The 19,367-nt window shown below is 36.3% G+C and overlaps 1 protein-coding gene and 1 long non-coding RNA gene across 4 annotated transcripts in view; both read left to right on the top strand.

The window, feature by feature from the left end:
- Positions 1-13,164, top strand: part of LOC144422714 (uncharacterized) — a 41,472-nt gene extending 28,308 nt beyond the window's left edge. The window contains exons 1-3 of one of the 2 annotated variants that reach the window (XR_013475336.1): positions 10,837-11,094; positions 11,493-11,592; positions 12,466-13,164. This is a non-coding gene — a long non-coding RNA (uncharacterized LOC144422714). Of the gene's footprint in view, positions 1-10,836; positions 11,095-11,492; positions 11,593-12,465 lie in introns of those variants that run through there. The other variant, XR_013475337.1, reaches the window with a different exon arrangement.
- Positions 13,165-13,689: 525 nt separating this feature from the next.
- LOC144422709 (suppressor of IKBKE 1-like) lies at positions 13,690-18,475 on the top strand. Of its 2 annotated transcripts, XM_078112453.1 has the most exons (4): positions 13,690-13,800; positions 14,383-14,527; positions 15,293-15,365; positions 16,153-18,475. In XM_078112453.1, exons 2-4 carry the CDS (start codon positions 14,481-14,483, stop codon positions 16,282-16,284), a joined length of 252 nt encoding a protein of 83 aa, XP_077968579.1. In that variant the 5' UTR covers positions 13,690-13,800; positions 14,383-14,480; the 3' UTR covers positions 16,285-18,475. The 2 variants fall into 2 exon arrangements, with proteins under 2 accessions (XP_077968579.1, XP_077968580.1); XM_078112454.1 differs by lacking the exon at positions 13,690-13,800 and having other exon boundaries at positions 13,976-14,527.
- Positions 18,476-19,367: the final 892 nt, after the last annotated feature.

The following is a 19,367-nucleotide window of genomic DNA, read 5'->3' as shown; positions in this document are numbered from 1 at the left end:
CTCACAAACGACAATGAATTATTGCGCTAATAAGTTAATAATAAGTATTTTTCTAGATCAGCTGTTCCCAGAGTAGGCGATATCGCGCCTGATTGGCGAAAGCGATACAGAAGGGGGCGAAAAAGTCGAAGAGGGCGATGAAGGACAAATTTGCAAAACCTGTTTTTGTTCGACGGCTGGCGCATCGTACATTTGATTGGTGTACCCTGCGCGTGTTTCCAGGTTTGAATCCAGTGGGCGATAATCACACACGAAAGGGTTGCTGGACTCCTCCCCGCCGTGAGGTGGTTTGCGTAGCCCATGGGTCTGCAACCTACGAGAGATGCATAACTGCTTGATTTTTATAAAAAATTTTACTTCGAGGTTTGGAAGTACATATATGTGTGACCTATTATTTTCCAAAATGAACATTACAAAGAACAAGCAAAGAACTAGAATTAGCAACAAGACAGTGTCACATTAAATGTCATATTTAATTATTTTTTTAATAAGACGAATGAGTTGAGTTCACTGGTTGTTGCATTCTTCGAGCACGACCACTAATATAACTCTGGCTTATATACTACAATGTGGCTATAACTTTCAAAGTGTAAATGGGAAAGGCTATGGAAACTGGAAAAATATATCAATCACTAATTTCATTATAATTTAACAAAGTAAACTCTGGAATATAATTTGGCTCAAGGTGTGGAGCATTCTTTAAACAGAATTCTAACAAAGTTGAAATTTAGAAGTTCTACACCAGACTAAACCAAGCAGACACTAATAATATTCTCCAAGTCTCTAAAAGTTCACTGTGCATTCATACAAATTTAAATTTTGAATAAATAACTTGGTATATATTAAAAGGTATTTGGTATGGAAGTATGTGAATTTGGCAATGTACATTTTCTGTTTGGTTGATGTCTCTTTCCTGGTATATTAAGTCAAATACATACATATATCCCCACATATAGGCCGACCCCATAAAAACGCCCATAAAGAGTGAATTTGTAGAAAAAAAACTCATATGAGCCGATACTGCAAATTGTAACACGCCGTATGCACCTACTATCACAGCAAATTGTTGCAGAATTGAATTAAGTTAGCATAATGTCTTTTCGTTTGAGTACGATCAGAGTTATGGATATATAAGCCGACACACAATTTCGGCAACTTTTCTCTAGTTTTAAACTAGGCTTATATGTGACGATATAGTACTCAATCATTTTACCAAATCAAAAATCACAATAAGTCATCCATAACTCTGCTGAGACTTCAGAGCATAATAAAATCTGATTCCCTGATACTGTAATTACATGCACAAATTGGTACACTTTAAAAGCTGTTTACGTATTCTGCTACAGGTAATATTTTATATCAAATCAGTTTTACGCTATTAGTCTACAAATTGGAAGGTTCAGACAACAGCGCTAAGTTCAATTCAAACTAGGTTCTGTCATTCATATTAATTTTGGATAATTGGTTTTCCTTGCCATTCATTGTATCCTGGAATCAAAAAATAATTATCTCACACCAAAGTATTTACTGCAGCGGCTCCAAACCGGGGGAAACAGAGCGGTCGGAGGAGGGGGCAGAATTCATTTCCCATTTGCCTTTACAGGAAAACTCCCCATTCTTACTAGTTTCATTGCCTTATATGGTTTTTTCACAAGGTGTTTCACATTGTTGAGCATGAATTGTTTAAGCATAATGGGATTTGAAATCTACCAATAATAATAACACTATAAATACCCCTGAAATGATAAACAGAGGGGCCATTAGTGCTAAAAACCTCCGGAACTGAGCCATAGAAAATTGGGAACCACTGTCTCAGAGCAATATAACTGAAGCAAAATGCAGTCAATTGTATTTTGATAGTGTGTGAATTTTACCTGTTCCAGCAGCAACAATATAGCAGATTTCAATGAAAATTGTCAACACTTTGAGAGTGATAACACAACCCAGGTGTTATATAAATCCCGCTCAACTGCCCACAAAATATATGATATTAATAAGATATACCTACTACCAATGGAAAGCTATCTATCTATCTACTTACGGTATCTCTCGACTACAGTTACTTAATACAAAACTGGAGTTAGATCTTTGCTCATATTTCCTAGAAAATTCTGTGTTGCAGAAGTGGCAATGTTGTTTGTAGTATCCCGGAAGAGGAAAGCCGATAGGATGGCTTAACCATAGGGCGATCCACAGCCTCTCATCTGGTTACCTTTCCATGTCGGGTATGGGATTAGCTGGTTATTTGTTTTCGGAAGCACGGACTTGATGGTGGAGGAAGCCGTAACCAACTAGCGGTTACAAGAACCATCCCACAGCAGCGAGGAGTCCAGCAATCCTCTTGCGCATAACTATCTCCACATGGGATTCAAACCTACGATCCCACGCAGAGTAATCAGAACATATTCCTAACACTTAGCATGATGAGACACATCGCAACGCTGCCAATATTTCAATATACTGAATCTGAAAAATAATATGGATGTTGAATTTGTCATAAAAAATTGATTTACTGAGCACAATCTTGGACTTTTTAAATATCCTGTTGTTCACTAATTCTCTGATATGTTTATAAGTTCTTTAAAATAACATTATCATTATCTGCTTTTCAATTTAATATTGTGCAACAAAGTTTGGCCGGCAACAGTTTTCTATGTTAGTTCATGCATATGCAACAATCAAATTTATAAACAATTTTTACTTGGTCATGAGGGGCTGGCTTGCATTATTTTGGTAATGAGAAAAATCAAATAGTCTACCAGGTCAGTCATGTACTTTATCGAAGTATTTTATCTATGTTAAAATGTAATACTGAAGGAAATCAGTTTTTATCAGCGGTATTCGGACACGGCCTAACTGTAGCATACATGATGCAAACATTTTTCGGTTTTGTACCATTCCTAGTATATGCAAGAGAACTGCTAGTCTTTCTGCTATTACAGGGTAGATCTCATATTTCTGTAACTCCTGATCTGTACAGCTTGCTCTACTAATCAATCCACACATTTTAAGCAATCAATTAGTTCAATAAACAATGCCAGTATTCCCATACCAAAGTTGGATTAACCGTACTGTCAAACTGTACAGCTGTACTGACAGTGACAGACTGGTGACAAAATAACTGAACATGGTTCGCCATATGATTTATAATCCAGCTTATCAAGGTTATTTATAATAACAACAAATATAGTAATATAAATACACCAGTTCAGGAAAAATGTAAGTAAAACAGAAAATAGGTAAAAAGAGATTTATACCCACTTACAACTACCCACTTTCCCAGGCCTCTTACAGCTGTTTTGAATCAAGCAGAAAACAAGAAACTACCGGTAATAATTCTGGGGTTTTCAACGAATTCCCACACAGTAAAAAAACTCCCCCATTGAAAATATTTCTTCAAATAAACAATTTATAATCCTACACAGAATTAAAGTTTACAGACAATGAAGCAAATTTTTTACATCACTTAGACTTATTGAGTAATTAGGGGTAATATTCGCAAATCATGGAAGACTATACAAAAATAGTTAGATTTATGAGGGGGGAACACTATGATTCCATGAAAAAAATATGCAAGTCTGAAGGTTTAAAAACAAAATAAAATACCATCAGAAACTTGCTTACTACTTTGGACAACGATTTTTGATCATCACAAGTTGAAATACAAAAGAACAGTGGGCAGCAAACTTTATGAGTAAAATGTACTAAAAAAAATCAAAAATCTATTTTACTCACATTTAATGCAAACTCAACAATTTGGGACCAAATTCAAATATCAATTCGCTTTTGGAAGTAACTTTAATCACAAGCATGTGTTTTATTCACAACTCTGTAGAGGCTTTGAAAATCAACAAAAAAGAGATTATTTCCATATTTGGTGGAAACAAAAATTTGATAAAGTGATTTTAAAAAAAATTTGAGGCCACGAGTATCATATAATAAATGATCAGAAATGAAGTGTGACTCAAGGGTATATAAGCCTTCAAAATTTTAGATGACTGTCACAGTCTTTCGCGACTCCTTATCTATTGTTAAGAATCTCTCACTCGTATGAATTCTTATGTGTATAATTACATTTCTTACGATTATCATTATACACGTTTGTCATTTTTTTGTGCTTTAATTTTCGTGTTTATTCTTGCATGTTAGAAATAAATCATCTGAATCTGTAAGAATAAATTTTCGTGTATTTCAGTATTCTGCTTGCCTAGAAGAAAAAAACAATGACAAGACAATATGGAGCTAATCATTCAATGAATTCAATTTTGATCTTATAATACAAAACAATGTGACAACAGCAAACCACACGGAAAGCAAACATAACTTAGGATGAATTTGAATGTGTATGCGCACCATATCCACCCAACATGACGACAAATTCAATCTAAACATGAGGTTTAAGAAATTTGTAATAAAAATATTTGTAGCAGGGCAATAGATTTCCAGCAATACTAAACAAAACGAAAACATGTTATAAAAAATAAATTACCTCCTATTCCAAACATCATTAGTTTTAAACCAACAATCCTCTCAGCATGAAATAGGTCCTTCATATTAATGTAGATCGGTTTGAAAAGCACACAAACGCATATCACAATTTAAATTTCAATATATTAGAGAATCTATAAAATGCTATAGAAATTTGATGCAATATTTGTTCATGTTTTCACTCCCAACAGGGCAAGCAAACACTGACATGTAGAGAGCTAATTTTTTTGAAACAACCCAAATATTTTTTGGGGTCGATATTGTCTACTCAATTCATTACACATTAGATGAGGTGGTGTGCATGGAATCAAAGATGTGTAATACATGTTAACCACTGAGCCATCGCTTCTGATTGTTAGGACATACATGATCCAAACTTTTCGTGAATAACTAGTCTGTTGTTATTACTGGTTTGGGGATAATAGTGCATGTTTAAATATGTAGGGACATGCTGTGTCTTCTAGTTCCGCAGAGTTGTGAAGCTAACTATGATGGACAGAAACTTTTAAGGCCACCGTACATTAGGAAACATGATGATTCCTAAAGAATCTAGTCAAACAAATGTTGGTTTATCATAGGTAAAATTGAACCAAGTTGGTACGCTCATGTCATGAAAAATTCATGATAGTTTGCTGTAAGTGTTCATTTTGAACCAGTTCTTTAGTGGCCGCTTATAGCGCTGAGTTTTTGGACACGTAGTGGACATAACGATCGTTTCAATATTATGTTGTTCTTGTTATTTGACACAGAATAACACACCGAGTGGAAATATTAATTTCTTTTCAAATACTGGACCAATTGCTTTGAAATTTTCAGTGGTTGAAGATAAAATTTTCCCCAGAAGGCTATTACTTTTACTCATTTTAAATACTTCTGTTGGCTCTGTGAGATTTGTTTTTGTTTGCTATGACGTCATTGAGCGTTTTGCGGACATCGGACGCCTTTTTGTGTCCTACTGTACTGCTTCGCTTGGTGTGAATATATTTGTAGACTGTGATCTGACGGTACGGTAAACCGTACGGTACTGTACTGCGAACAGACGTGTCCATATATTTGGGCGTAGCTCTCTTGTGTTCAGTGCGATCATAGTCTGCTCCGAACTGACCCGCTTAAAATAAGCAACAAATCCGACATATTTCCAATCTAACTTCATTCAATTCTTTCACTAAATTATCTAGATTTAATGGGTGTTCATGATTTGGAAAATGTTCCGAATAAAAATATTAGATTAACTATATATTGGTGACGCTGTTGTTCACAGGGGAATCCCCCATTCAAATCTAACATTCCGAAATTCCTCAAACTTCGACCATTCGACCAGCCGTTCCGTGAACCCACCAGTCCAGCATTCTTCTCCCACATAATCAATGCGGCATGGGATTCGAACATCACGAGATCAAAGCCCATATATACCTAAGTTGCGCAACAATGGAAATTGGCAGCCATTTTCGATTAACGTCGCCTGCGAGGTTACGGCGGTTCTGCGTGATCCTCGGCTAGGCTGGTACCTTCTGCTATAAAATTATAGGCTGCTCGGCGTCTAATTGCAGCGGGAATAGAAAACAGTGCAACTATTGAAGCTATCAGCAGATGCCGAGAGAAGAAACAAATGGGAAAATAATTGTAGAGGCTGCAAATTCGGCCCTGGCAGTTCGTTGTGTGAAGTTAGTCCAGTGTTTCCCAACCCGAGTCCGCGGTCTTAAATGAGTCTGCGAAGCATTTGAATGAGTCCGCAACGAGCCAGAAATTCACGGCGGGCGCAAACTCTTTCGCGAAACTTAACTATAAGCCAAATTACGATTTACGTTAGAATTTACATAACACATAAAAAGAAAGTTTATTCAAATAGCATTAATCAAGTCGATAATTACTGGTTACTGAGTAGGGCTGGGCATATATTCAACTATTAGAATACCAATTTACAATTTGAAACTTTGGTAACAGGTGACGCGACAGGTCGCTTGCGCGTCGCTTAATCAGACTTGCGGAATTTCGACGAAAACACGAGGATGCACACGCTTTGATAAATACCGATAGTGGTGTTTCTTGCGAGTTTGAGCAACGAGGAATAAATTTGTGGTGGATGTCAATGGTGGAAATCCAAATTTTCTAAATTGAAAAGCGGCAATACTAAAAATAAACCGGAGAACGCTATCAGTTTTGTTTTATGATGGTCCGCGACCGATTAATAATGTTTTTTTTAGACATTGCAAAAGGCAAAATTTCGGGTGCTACTGTAGGTAACGTACCAAGGCATTTTCCTTCTGGATTCTTTGCTTCACTGCCTCTACATCTTCACAGCCTCTACATTGGTAGGTACAGTACTGGAGCGTTGTACCAAAATCTCAGATTTATCGAATTCACAAAAATACGAATTAATTAAAACAAAATATTATCGGGCCACGCATTTTTGTGTCCACAGATTGTCATGATATTTTCTGAGCAGTATTGCTTTCTTCTTGTCAACACAACCGCGGATTAAAATGATTTTTGATTTACTAATGATTTTCGATTCACTAATATACTTTGAATATATTTTTAATAAGTACTAAATCAAGTTGTACTTTCTGGCAATTTATAGCAGATAGTAGGATTTTTCTAACGACGATTACAAATTCGCAAGATCGCAAAAAATATGTATTATATTCAAATATATATAATGGGGCAATGTATTTTCACATTATTATGTTCCTAGATTGCCGTGGCATTTTGAAGAAGTAATGCTTTCAACTTGTCGTGAGTCGACGCAACCGCGAGTTACCATGAACACAATTAAATTAAAATAGAATGACATTTAAATTGTCGTCGTTGTCATGGATTATCTATTGTGCGACAGAAAAGGCTATTATACACAAAAAGTTGGCTTTTTTGACGAACGCGTAATTGCGGAGAATTTCCAATTTTGAAATTTGTTAAATTCTGTTGTGTTTGGTTTTATCGCTTCTTCACACAAAGTACGGTTGCAATAAACGCACTTTAGGTCCGCAAAGGTTTTCGCCGATGAGAAAATAGTCCGCGAACAAAGAAGGTTGGGAAACGCTGAGTTAGTCAAACGAATGATCAAATGTGAAACTGACATCAGGAAGACAGGCTAGTAATCTGCAGGCTTGACAGAGTTTTAGGATGATGTCACATTTAATTATTTATATCACGTTGCCCATTCGACTCATTAAAGTTAGCCCAGAAAAGTTACGGGTATCTAAAGTTAAGTTGAACTACAACGATTTTCTAAACGCTGGCTTCAGGTGTCAGATCCTAAGTAATGCAAAGTCAGAAATCAGTGCATTGAATGTATAAGATTCACTGTCATGATTGCTTGGAGTCCTGCGGTCACAACAATTCATAGTAGCCTAATTAGCAGCAATATGAATAGTCAATTCGGAGCTTAGTGGAAATAATGCTTTATCTTTTGAATTCTGATCTTCTAAACTGAATGCGTGTTTAGTTAAGTCACTGTCAATTTGAACGCTTGCTATTTCAAAAATAGGTTCATTTTATAACCTACAACTCATTCCATTTTCAGACTCATTTTTAAAAGTATCAATTTGAACCGAAGAGGACATATAAATGGGAAAAAATAAAATGGGATATAGACAATATCGATGAGCCTCATCAAAAAATTCAAATCATCAAAACCTGAATTAGCTAAAATATTGACTGAGATGAAATTTCAAAAAAGAACAATAAGCCTACAGTGAGTTTTGAATGCCACTGTAATCTGTAATTGTCAGTTTGAATGTCTTGAAATGAATCATTTCCCCTATGTTTTAGGTTTCATCAAAACATCCTACTCCAGGTGCCACCAGGACAAACCAGTTGTGTCAGAAGCCTATAATGTTGGGTCGTATACAGCACAAGAGTGTGAGACTGCTGTCTAAGCCCCAAGAATGACTTCAGAAGTACTATGGCTTCTGTTTATGCATATGATGTATTGTAGACTGTAGAGGACGCAATTTGATGGTTACTACTTCGCGCACAGTGAGTGGACTGTTGCATGTGTCCAGAACCACATTACACTGTGTAACACACATTTCGTTACTGGCTTCTGATTATTATTTTCTGATGAACAGTTACACACCAAAACTGAGGCAAAAGGGATTTCACCCAAATCGTTTCTTTTTGGGGGATATGAAACTTTCATTATAACACAGGGGTGCTATTTTTTGTTTTTTTAATTATCCAAATTTTTACAAATTAATTAATTTTTTATCGATTAAAAGAGAGTTAAAATTGAACATAAAACACAGATTATTCGTTAAAGTCAATTTCATGAATAGGCACTCATATTTAGCCACCATCGCTTGGCTGACATGGGCAGTCCCGATCTCGTAATGGAACTAAGATAAGGAAAGTCGGAATAAAAATTGGGCCTAGCTTTAACCTGGTACACATACTGCGGGTGTTTCAATTAATGTAGACTTTTTCATGTCTTTGTTATTTAATTGTTGAAAATTCTATTGTTGGTCAATCGAATAGCACTTCTTTTCCATGTCTTTTATATTTACCCCTCTATGCATTAGTCCCGCAAACTTAAGTGAATATGCACAATTTACGGCTCAAAATATGCAAAAGAAAAAAAGTGTCCCAATCTTCCACACTTTCCCATATAAGTTCATGCAATTGTTAATTATTTTCAGATTATGACAAACCTATGAATAAAATTCCTCTTGCCCTATCCAGTGTGTTAGTTTTTTTCAGTAATGTGTATGTAAGCCTACCACTGAGTTGCACTCTATTATTTTTCACGTTCAGACACATTCTCATCACATCAATTCTCTGATCCACTTTTCTTATATAGCCAGCTAATTTTTTTTTCTGATCATTATCTCGTCCAAACTCCATTAAATTTATTAATCAGGTAAGTATGAACTTCCATCACGTTATTCTGGCCCTTATTAGATTGTTTTATTTAACGAATGCAACACCGGAACCCGACGCTTTTTTGTTTGTTTTAAAAACACACATTTATTACATTGCTTTTACCTAAGGATCCCCTCATTTTGTTCCCAAATTTATTGTAAAAATATTATCGTAATAGTTCAAGTTTTGCCACTGGTCATCTTTCAGTGTTGATCTTAATCACATCAGCGTATATGGTGGGAGCTGACTTCGATGGCCGTATGGTCGTATCGCTCCCTCCTGTCCATACCAAAACTGTTTATATGCTGTGGCTGTTTCATTGATGACTGTATTTTTTGTTTGACAAAATATTAAATCTCTCTTTCTCGTTGTTCTGCCATTGGTAAGAACGTTTACAATTCAATTATGCAGCTAGAGTGTCTGAAAAGGGCGAATTTATAATGTAACATTAACATCAATATTTAGCTACAGTCGCATTTACTGTCGAAAAATTTATCAAATTACATTTATAAATATAACATTTTGGTATAACAGCATGCCTCAGTGCTGCTCAAAGATTAAAAAAAAAACTCTGACAATGGTGCAAGAAGTGGTACAACACAGTTTTTGGGAGAGTTTGTTTGATGTTCATCTATTTTCAAAATACTAAGTTTAGTCTATTTGTGTAGTGTAATTGAGCGAAAATTTTAGCAAATTACAGTTACACAGAATGAAAATGTCTCCATTACATTACAATTACATGAATAACTGTAATTAATTAAATCAATTACAATTGATCCAACTCTGGTGTCTACTATCCCAATGGAAAAATCAACATGGAGGATGTGTTGCGCCTTGGTTATCAGTAAATTTCGGAATCCGGGAGGCCAGACGTCGATTCCGGGACTGTCCCGGGACGGTTGGTAGACCTAGCATCATCAGGTCTTGAATAGTACTAGATTTTGCCTACTTTCCCGATTTTCCGTAGGCTATATGTGTGTGTTGACTTGCATTGCCTATATATTTGTTTTAGTGTTACGGAAAATCGAAATAAACTTTACTAGCCGTGCGTTGCGTCTATATTATGTTTGTTACCGAGCGGCGTGGGTTGTTAATGTAAGTGCCCCGTATTGGGTTCGATACAGATTGAGACGTCCTATCGGATTTCTGCGCCCTCGGAATATAACTACTGATTTAAATCTGCCCCAATAGCCTTTTAAAACTATCAAAAATTAGGCTTGTTTGCCCTACACTATCCGAGTCGAATTATCGAGAATGACGTCCATATGACGCCATAATGGGACAAGTTAGTTTCACGGGGTTGCGTAAAAGTACGGTGCTTGCCATCTTGTTGTTATGTAATATCATAGCCATTATATAATATTATATAATATGTTATATAATGGCTCTGGTAATATCTATGGGTGATCACTGCCGATTCTTATGGCGGTGGTATCACCATCAGCGGCGATAGAGATACCCAGAGATGTTTTTGAACGAGTTCGCCGATTTAGCTTTAGGGAAATATTTTCGGTACCGTATTTTAACAGATACCGTACCTGGATACTGTCCAAATTATCAACTTGGCAAGCGAACTTGTTAGAAAAATATTTTATATCTGACAAAGCAGGTGAATGCAAAAAGGAATATACCGGTAACACACAAGAGCCGTCAGCTTCCATTTTTGTACCGGGACCAGGAAAAGAAAAGTTATCATCAAGTAATTAATTCCATGCTGACGCTTGATATTTGGTCACAAGATTGAAGGTAGTCTATAATATTTTAACGGTTCTAATTAAAATATATAAAATATTTGTTACTGCAAGAAGGTTTACAACTTGCAGACATGGGTTGTAGTACAGAATATTATGGAAATACAGTTTGTTTTTCGCCAAACCTAAATAACAATTTTTATTAAATTGTATACCAATCGGAATCCCATGGCCTGGTTTTTGGGTAGTATGGATCAAATGTGCATGAAATGGAAAACTTGTACGGTACTTGAAGACTTGTCGTAATTTTATGTTGATACTGTAATAAAATCAATATTTTATTTCAATGCGCCCTGATTTGTATCAATTAAAGTGACTGTGTCGGGAGTTCGGAAACAAAAAGTTCAAGATACAGAGATATATTTCTTATCATCATTATTCTCTCCATTCCAGGACTATGGTTTCCCAAACTCCTTTCAACTCAGCCTGGAGCACATATCAAAAAAATTCGATTGAAATGAATAAAGCTGCTGGACACAGACTCTAGTCTTGGGTATGAAAGATGTTTTATATCAAGATTTCTAACTCTTGTTTTCACTCTTTGTATTTGTGACATTCCAAGACAAACACTTGAAACTAAATAATTAATGCAATGAAAATAAAATTTAAATGGTTCAAAGAAATTTGTCGAAAAAGTTCTGGCTGAAACAACTAAATCAATCGGATCAATAACCTTGCAATTAATATGAATTTTTTTCTTTTCTCCCGTTTTAGGTTCTGTACTGTTATTGTCCAACCTTTCTTTTCCTATTCTAATCTATCATAGTTGGGTCTGATTCAGGATATTAAAATTTTGAATATGAAAACCTTGCATTCATATACTTTTTTTGTGGTTTTATCATATTATTGGCCCACCAGTGAGCTAATCCTAAGTAAGGATTAGTTAGATGAGGCAATAGCAAGACATTACACACTGCGATAATGGACTGGTTTGAACTTCTAGATCAGCCCTAATCAGCCTAGTATCAAGCGAATGTTTCATGGGTGCCTGTCTACTGTCTTGCTTAGAGATCAGAAATAAAAACCTTGATCAAATCGAGAGTTTTTTCATTCTGAATGAAATAAATTGCAGGTACTCCTGTAGTATGTGGACCAAGATGGGGGACACCAAAACTTAGTATGTGTACCAGTTTAGGATTAGGCCATAATTTGATTCCAATTTTCCTTATTTTAGTTCTATTACGAGTTCGGGGACTAGTCAAGTGACTCCTGTAGTATATGTACCTGAAATTATGGCCTGGTACACATACTACGTTTTGGTGTTCGCCATTTTGGTTTGCATACTACAGCAGTACCAAATCGCACTGTAAATAAATTCATAAAATCCCATGTGGTAAATAAATTGGCATTCTTAATTTCAAAATAGGAAGAAAATATTGCGATCCGATCTCCCCAACATGGAAACGATGATTTGCGAGTGTGACCGACCATCGAAACACATTGGAACTCATCATGACCAAGTACAGACAGCAGATGATGAAGTTTATAAAGCATCAAAAGTATCAACATTTTTCAAAATCCCAAGGTTAGGAAAGTTAATTGTTTTACTAATTTTTTTTAAAGGTTTAAAATACCATGTATCTAAAGCAAATAAGAACAACTTGCTAACTAATCCCATATTATGTAATGTTGATATGTAAATTAGCTTCAATATACCGTATATGCTCGTTTTACCACCCGATCTTGATTAAGGGCCCATTTGAATAGCCGCCCGTGTGAACAGAACATAAAAATAAATAAGGGCCGGTGCTTGAATACCCGCCCGATGTAAAAGCTAATTTTTCAGTGGAAGAGAAAAATAGGAAATAAGAAGAAGTTTTGGCACAACGCTGTTGAATTTTAAGCGCTGGTAGATAACACTCACGCCTCAGGCGTCCAATTACATAACAGATAGCATTGATTACGTAACACCGTGGTTCTCAAACTGGGCGTCGTTTCAATATTGATGGGGCGTCGCAAAACTTTTCTTCTTTTGCGGATTTGTACCTGGGGTGCATAGAAAAAGTCAAAATTTTTGTCATTCTCATTTAAATCATCAAGCGCCCGTGCCTGAATAAGGGCTGGTTTGAATAAGGGCACGGTTAGTGAGTTTGGTTCCAAAAATATGGGCCCGGGCTACAAAACAAGCAAATGCGGTATTCTTATTGTTGTGCACAAGTCACACTCCAGCTTTTTCTACATTTATAGTTTATAATGTCATAGCTAATCAAATCAGTAATATTGTAATGATAAAGAGTTCCGCACCAAATTCAGAAAATTCCACCTTGGTTGGGAAAAGTGGCTCCATAGTATTTTGAATTGTTTTAAACTTCTCGGGGCCCTGGAAACGCAATAGTTAACTAATGATTTTGAATCTTATATTCTGGTTAGACTCTTAAGAATATTTTAAATGCTCAGATCATAAAAATATTGTCCACGTCAGTAATGCTGAATGCGTCATATCAGAAATATTTTAAATTCAAAAGAGGAGCGTTTATGTGGGCTATACTGCAACAATCAAACTTATCAATGCTCTCTACCATACACTTCCAAATGATTTAATTTCATCTATTATCCCAGGATCATGACAGTGCTGCTGAAAGTCTTGCCAAACAGGCTTCAACTTTCAAGAAAGAGATGGAAGCAAGAAACACATATCAAGAAAATTTGATTGAACTGAACAAAGTTGCTGGACAGAGACCAAGGTCTACTTTAGTCTTAGGTATGACAAATTTTTAAAAGAACCAGTACTAGCTTTGCTCATTTTGTAACGCAATATTTATTCTATTATCTGAACTTGCCTGTATGATATTTCCGGACATAAATTGATCGTTTTCTATTTTGTACCAAACTCTGCATGAACAGAAAAATTCAATTTGAAATTGATTAAGAACTAGTCTAAAATTAGTGGTTACTTTAGATCAAGGGTGCGCAATAGGCAGCCCGCGGGCCACAACCCGACCCACCAAGCCGTTCAGTGTGGCCCTCGTCAACACTCAAATTTCCCCATCAAGCATAAAATCTGAATCTAACAGTTATGTTAAAAAAGCTGCTCATGTGGGTAAAAATACATGTTTTCATTGTTTTGACTTGTGTCTTTATTATTGGAACGCTGAGCAAAAGTCGTATTCTTTTGTCTTTCTCGCATTGATTTTTTGTAGGCCCGGGTAACTGTATGAAGTGGTTATATGGCCAACCGAAAAAATGTTGCACACCCCCTGCTTTAGAATAATAGTAAATAAAGTAATAAAATGTAAATCTCAAACAAAGTTATGTTTGCCAAATTCCCATTTCTGTCTCCAAGGTATTCAGCAAGAAAATAATGAAATATGGTCCCTACAACATGAGAACGATGAATTGCGACAAAGTTAGACCGAACACCAGAACCCATTGGAACTTATCATGACCAAGTACAGACAGCAGACGATGAAATTTACTAAGCACCAAAAGTATGTGGATCTTGTCAATGTATTTCATAATCTCAGGGAGAGGAAAGCCTATTGTTTTACTATGAAATGGCTGTTTTATTACTAATAAACATTTAATTTAAGTTTCAGTCTTTCAGAATACCTTATGGTTCTAATACGAACAATCGTATTTCCCATAGAAATGGCAAATTAGGGTTTTTATACTAGGTTTTGGCCCGTTTAGTGCAGCGGCTTCAAAAGTTTACATTCAAATGCGACGGTCAATATAATATATGTACAGGGTGTCCATGAAGTCCTTTACAATTTCAATTTTGTTGTGAAGTGGTTTAGGCATATTGTAGCGACAATTCTAAAAGCTAAGAAGAACACATTATAGCATGGGGTGTGCAACCTTTAATACAGGAGGTCCAGATAGAAATAACTGGGTGAAACCTGTTACGGCATTGTAAAGTCATAGGCATGTATAAACTAGACTCGGGTATAGGCTTCGCAACGCACAGGAATTGGAATTACTCACCCGTACCAAATTGAATTTAATTGAAAACTGATTTCGCGGTCCGTACACCTTTCAAAATTGCCACTCTTGTGGGCCGCATTTGGCCCATGGGCCAGTCGCAGGTTGCACATCCCTGCATTATAGTATTTGTAAATTAATATTAAAAATCAAAAGCCTATAATATTCACAAAGAATAATTATGATGTTTTTCTTGGATTCAAATATTTCAACAAAATCAATGAACCATGGCTTGACAGCATTTATAATTTATTTATATCTTTCGTTTTTAGCATCCAGATCACTGAAAATGCTTATCAAGCAGAAAAACAATATCAAGAAGAGAATATGAAACTCATTGATAAGGTAACGAGACCAAGGTTACTCTAACCCTCAATTATGTCGTAGTGCTTTACTGCTTGGTCAACCCACAATTTCAGTTACCCTGGCCCACAATCCTGGTCCCACATTTCAGTTTATCACAGATTTGATTATGGGGATTGGTTTTGATGTAAAAGAACATGTTATTAGTCCCATAACTAAATTCATTAGGTATTTCCTGCCTAAAATCCCCTAATCGCTGTAAATATATCCACGATTAACCCTCTGACCACCACAAAATTGTGGCATGGCAAATTGTGGGAGTAACCTTGCATAACATTGAGCCTTTTTATGTATAATCTTATAGTAGAAACAGTGTGTACCAATATGGAGGTAACTAATTGTGTTCGCCTATTTTACATCAAGTTGTGTAAAGAGACTGAAAGTTATGGGCAGGGGGTATATTCACTTGGCTAACACAGACAGTCCCCGAACTCATAATAGAACTAAAATAAGGAAAATCGGAATTATGGCCTAACCCTAACCTGGTACACACACTACGGGAGTACCCAAATAAGCATCCTGATTAATTAAGTTCAGTTTATTATATATTTGCCACTGATATCCAACAATATGTAATGGGCTACTATTGTTGGAAGGACTGGAACCTTTCTTACTCGGCATTCTGTCATTAGTAATGCTGGAGGTTTGACAATATTTATTCAAGCAATATACCTCATCCACATGGTGGCGCCAAAGGTTCAAGTTATTTCAAAACAAAAAAGGTGGCAGTTTTATCTTAAAAGACATTAAATTATCTTTACATGTTCAGATCCACGGGATGGCTGCTGTGATGAGGCATGCTGCGGATGTTGATGATGAGCAATATCTCAGAGATTACGAAGAATTATCCCGATTGGAAACAGAAAATGGCATTTTAGGGGGAAATGCTGATGATATCTAAGAGTTAATTTGAATCAAGACTTATAACCACTGAACAGAAAGATTCTGAGGAGACTGAAAAACCAGAGAATGAATCTGAAATGGTGCTTACTGACGATACTACTAGTGACAAGACAGCTAACACGAGGGGGAATCCCCCTAAGACTACTCCCCAGACAATTATTATATTACAATAGGGAAGAAGTTTATGTTCCTTCAAAGGGTACTCTCGTAGTTTGTGTACCAGGTTCATAATTTCATTCAGATTTTCCTTATTTTAGTTTTATTACGAGTTTGGGGACTGTCAATGTTAGCCAAGTGGATATACCCCCTCCCCATAGGTTTCAGTCTCTTTACACAACTTGATGTAATGTAGGCGAACAAAATTAGTTACATCCATATTGGTACACATACTTCTGGAGCGTCCCTTACTCTTGTTATTCCTTGTGTTTCTACTGAAACTCAGTATCGAGAAAATATATCTGGTTCATACAAAGTACTCTGCACAAGGCTGTAGGCTGTCCGGGGGTTTTGCAGGTTTGCATTGAAATCCTGTAGTCTATATCGGGGCTACTCAACTGGCGGTCCGAATCCGAACCTTTCGGGTATCCGATTTGTTAGCCCCACTTTTGAAGTTTCCTTTTATAAAATCAGTTTTATAGATTTAAAAATATATATGAAAAGAACTATAACACCATAACAAACAATCTTGATTAGCTACTAATAATCATTAGTCGGCCGAGGAATCTTGTGCTTGAGGATGCCGAAATATAATGTCTGGAAAGTCCGGACTTGAATATTTTTGAAGTTTTGTATGCGGACCTTTGGTAAAATAGTTGAGTAGCCCTGGTCTATATTATTATATTTATATTGTTTAAATATAATTAAATACGCGGATATAATATAATAATTGTGTTTCATGAGAGACTTCCATTTTCTCTACATTAGAGGTAAGATCAGGCTCAAAAACTTCGACCCGGCCAGAGTCCTACTAATTAACCGGATTTGCAGGCCCGAGCCCGAAGCAAACCCGAAATTTCATATTTTAATCAGGAGATATCTGAATTGTCATTGCAAAAGTGTCGGGATGATGAGGCAACTTCTGTTTTTTTTGCAGACCACGGTCTCTCGTGGCCAAAACGCCCCATTTAAAAAAAAAGTAGCGATAGAACAGCCAGACCCGGCTCGAATTTCGGGTTCGGGCTTCAGATCTCAGCTCTACATCAAATTTCCGTTTCACATTTTTTGATTGGCGTATTATAATGTATATTCAGTTACACAGGGGTTCTTAAGCCTTGGAAATGTTTATTGGGGTTCCTCTCCTCCATAAAGGTTGAAAAATCTTTGCTCTAGACAAGAAACACTCAGAAGAACTCAAGAGGTTCTGGTTGTCACTCGAATGAACACAATATTTCCAAATTCCACAACTTGAGGATTTGATGATACATGAGATGGGAAAGACCACTGGTCTTGATTGTCACATTTCCCTGTACTGTACTTACTTGGGGCAATGGTTTAGTACAAATCGCACAGTTGTAGTTTCCAATATCGAACTGAATAGAACATTCATAAAAAAAAAAAGAAATACAAAGTTGGAATATTTTCACATCTGTGACAGACTTAGCATTTTAGAGTTTTATACCAATTGGGGTTAGACGAAAACAGATAAAATTGCCCTTGTCCCTGTAGGGGGAATTCTATAGCTAGTCTTACTTCTGGACAAAAGCAGTGAATTGTTTTTTATTTTATAGTTATTATCATACTGTGGAATGAAATTTTTATTTTTGGTAATTTCATCGCTATTCAGATACCTTCAGAATTAATTATGGTAAATGGTAGTTCAACCACAAGCTATATGATCGAGTTGTCTTGTCCTAGTCCATAAGCATTAGATATAGTAAATACAAGTTCTTTGTGTATGTTAGGGGTGTGCCAGATGCAGCCCTGAAGAAAAATTGTGCGGCCCTCTGAAAAGTGCCATATTTGAATGACATGTTCCCGTGTCACGAGATTTTATTTTTGTAATTCCAATTCTTTACGTTGCGAAGCCTATATCTGAGTCCGATTCATTATCAATGCCTATGACATTGCAATGGCCCAACAGCTAGCTCGTGCAAAGCGAACTACTCAAGACTACCGTATGTATATAAAGCTGCAGCCGCAGTATCACCCAGTTATTTGCTATCTGGCCCTAACGATGGCGCATCCCTAAGGGATTGTGGTGCCATATTTGAATGACATGTGGCCCATGAAACGAGTTTTTATTTTTGTAATTTCAGTCCCTTTAGTTGCAAAGCCTATACCAGAGTCCAATTGATTATCAATGCCTGTGACGTTGCAATGGCCCAACAGCTGGCCTGTGCAAAGCGAACTACTCAAGTCATAAAATCAATAACCAAAATTTTTGTGCCTGCAACTACAAGAAAGACTACTGTATGTATATAAAGCTGCATCTGCAACTACAAGGAAGTATCACCCCATTTCTATCTGGCCCTAACGATGGAGCACCCATGAGGGAATGGCCAAATAAACAATCTAGTACCGATATTTTAAATACATACTGAAATGGTATTTTTGAACATATTCCTAATGTTTAGTAAAGAATACGTTTCCTGGATATTTATTCGAATCAGATTGGACATTCCTGATACTCTATCATGTTGGTTTTATTCAGTAATAAAAATGTTTGAAGGGGTTTTGCTGATTTATTATTGGTATCATAGTAGAAGTATGTGTAGTGTACCAATATGGAGGTAACTAATGTTATTCGCCTACTTTACATCAAGTTGTGTAAAGAGACTGAAACCTATGGACAGGGGTATATTCACTTGGCTAACACAGACAGTCCCCGAACTCGTAATAGGACTAAAATAAGGAAAAATCTAAATAAAATTATGGCCTGACCCTAACCTGGTGCGCACACTACGGGAGTACTCACAATTGGACCCCATACCACTCATAGTGTATAAAAAATTGGTTACTAAGACTGGTTTTATACATTTGGAGTGAAAAAGTTTGCCGTCCCCCATATTGAAACAATTTCAGCATGATAATCAATTTTGCAAGATCACACATTCTTTATATCAAATTGGTTTGGAAAACACT

This window comes from Styela clava, chromosome 5 (genome assembly GCF_964204865.1).
Source record: "Styela clava chromosome 5, kaStyClav1.hap1.2, whole genome shotgun sequence".
NCBI classification, from domain to species: Eukaryota; Metazoa; Chordata; class Ascidiacea; order Stolidobranchia; family Styelidae; genus Styela; species Styela clava.
This window is presented reverse-complemented; position numbering and strand designations above follow the sequence as displayed.

What these genes read in the sequence shown, in the direction of transcription:
- LOC144422709 (XM_078112453.1), top strand. Translation starts at nt 14,481, where the DNA reads ATGACCAAGTACAGACAGCAGACGATGAAATTTACTAAGCACCAAAA. An exon ending in AAATTTACTAAGCACCAAAA is followed by an intron (nt 14,528 to 15,292) that starts GTATGTGGATCT and finishes TTTCGTTTTTAG; the next exon opens with CATCCAGATCACTGAAAATG. An exon ending in ATATGAAACTCATTGATAAG is followed by an intron (nt 15,366 to 16,152) that starts GTAACGAGACCA and finishes TTACATGTTCAG; the next exon opens with ATCCACGGGATGGCTGCTGT.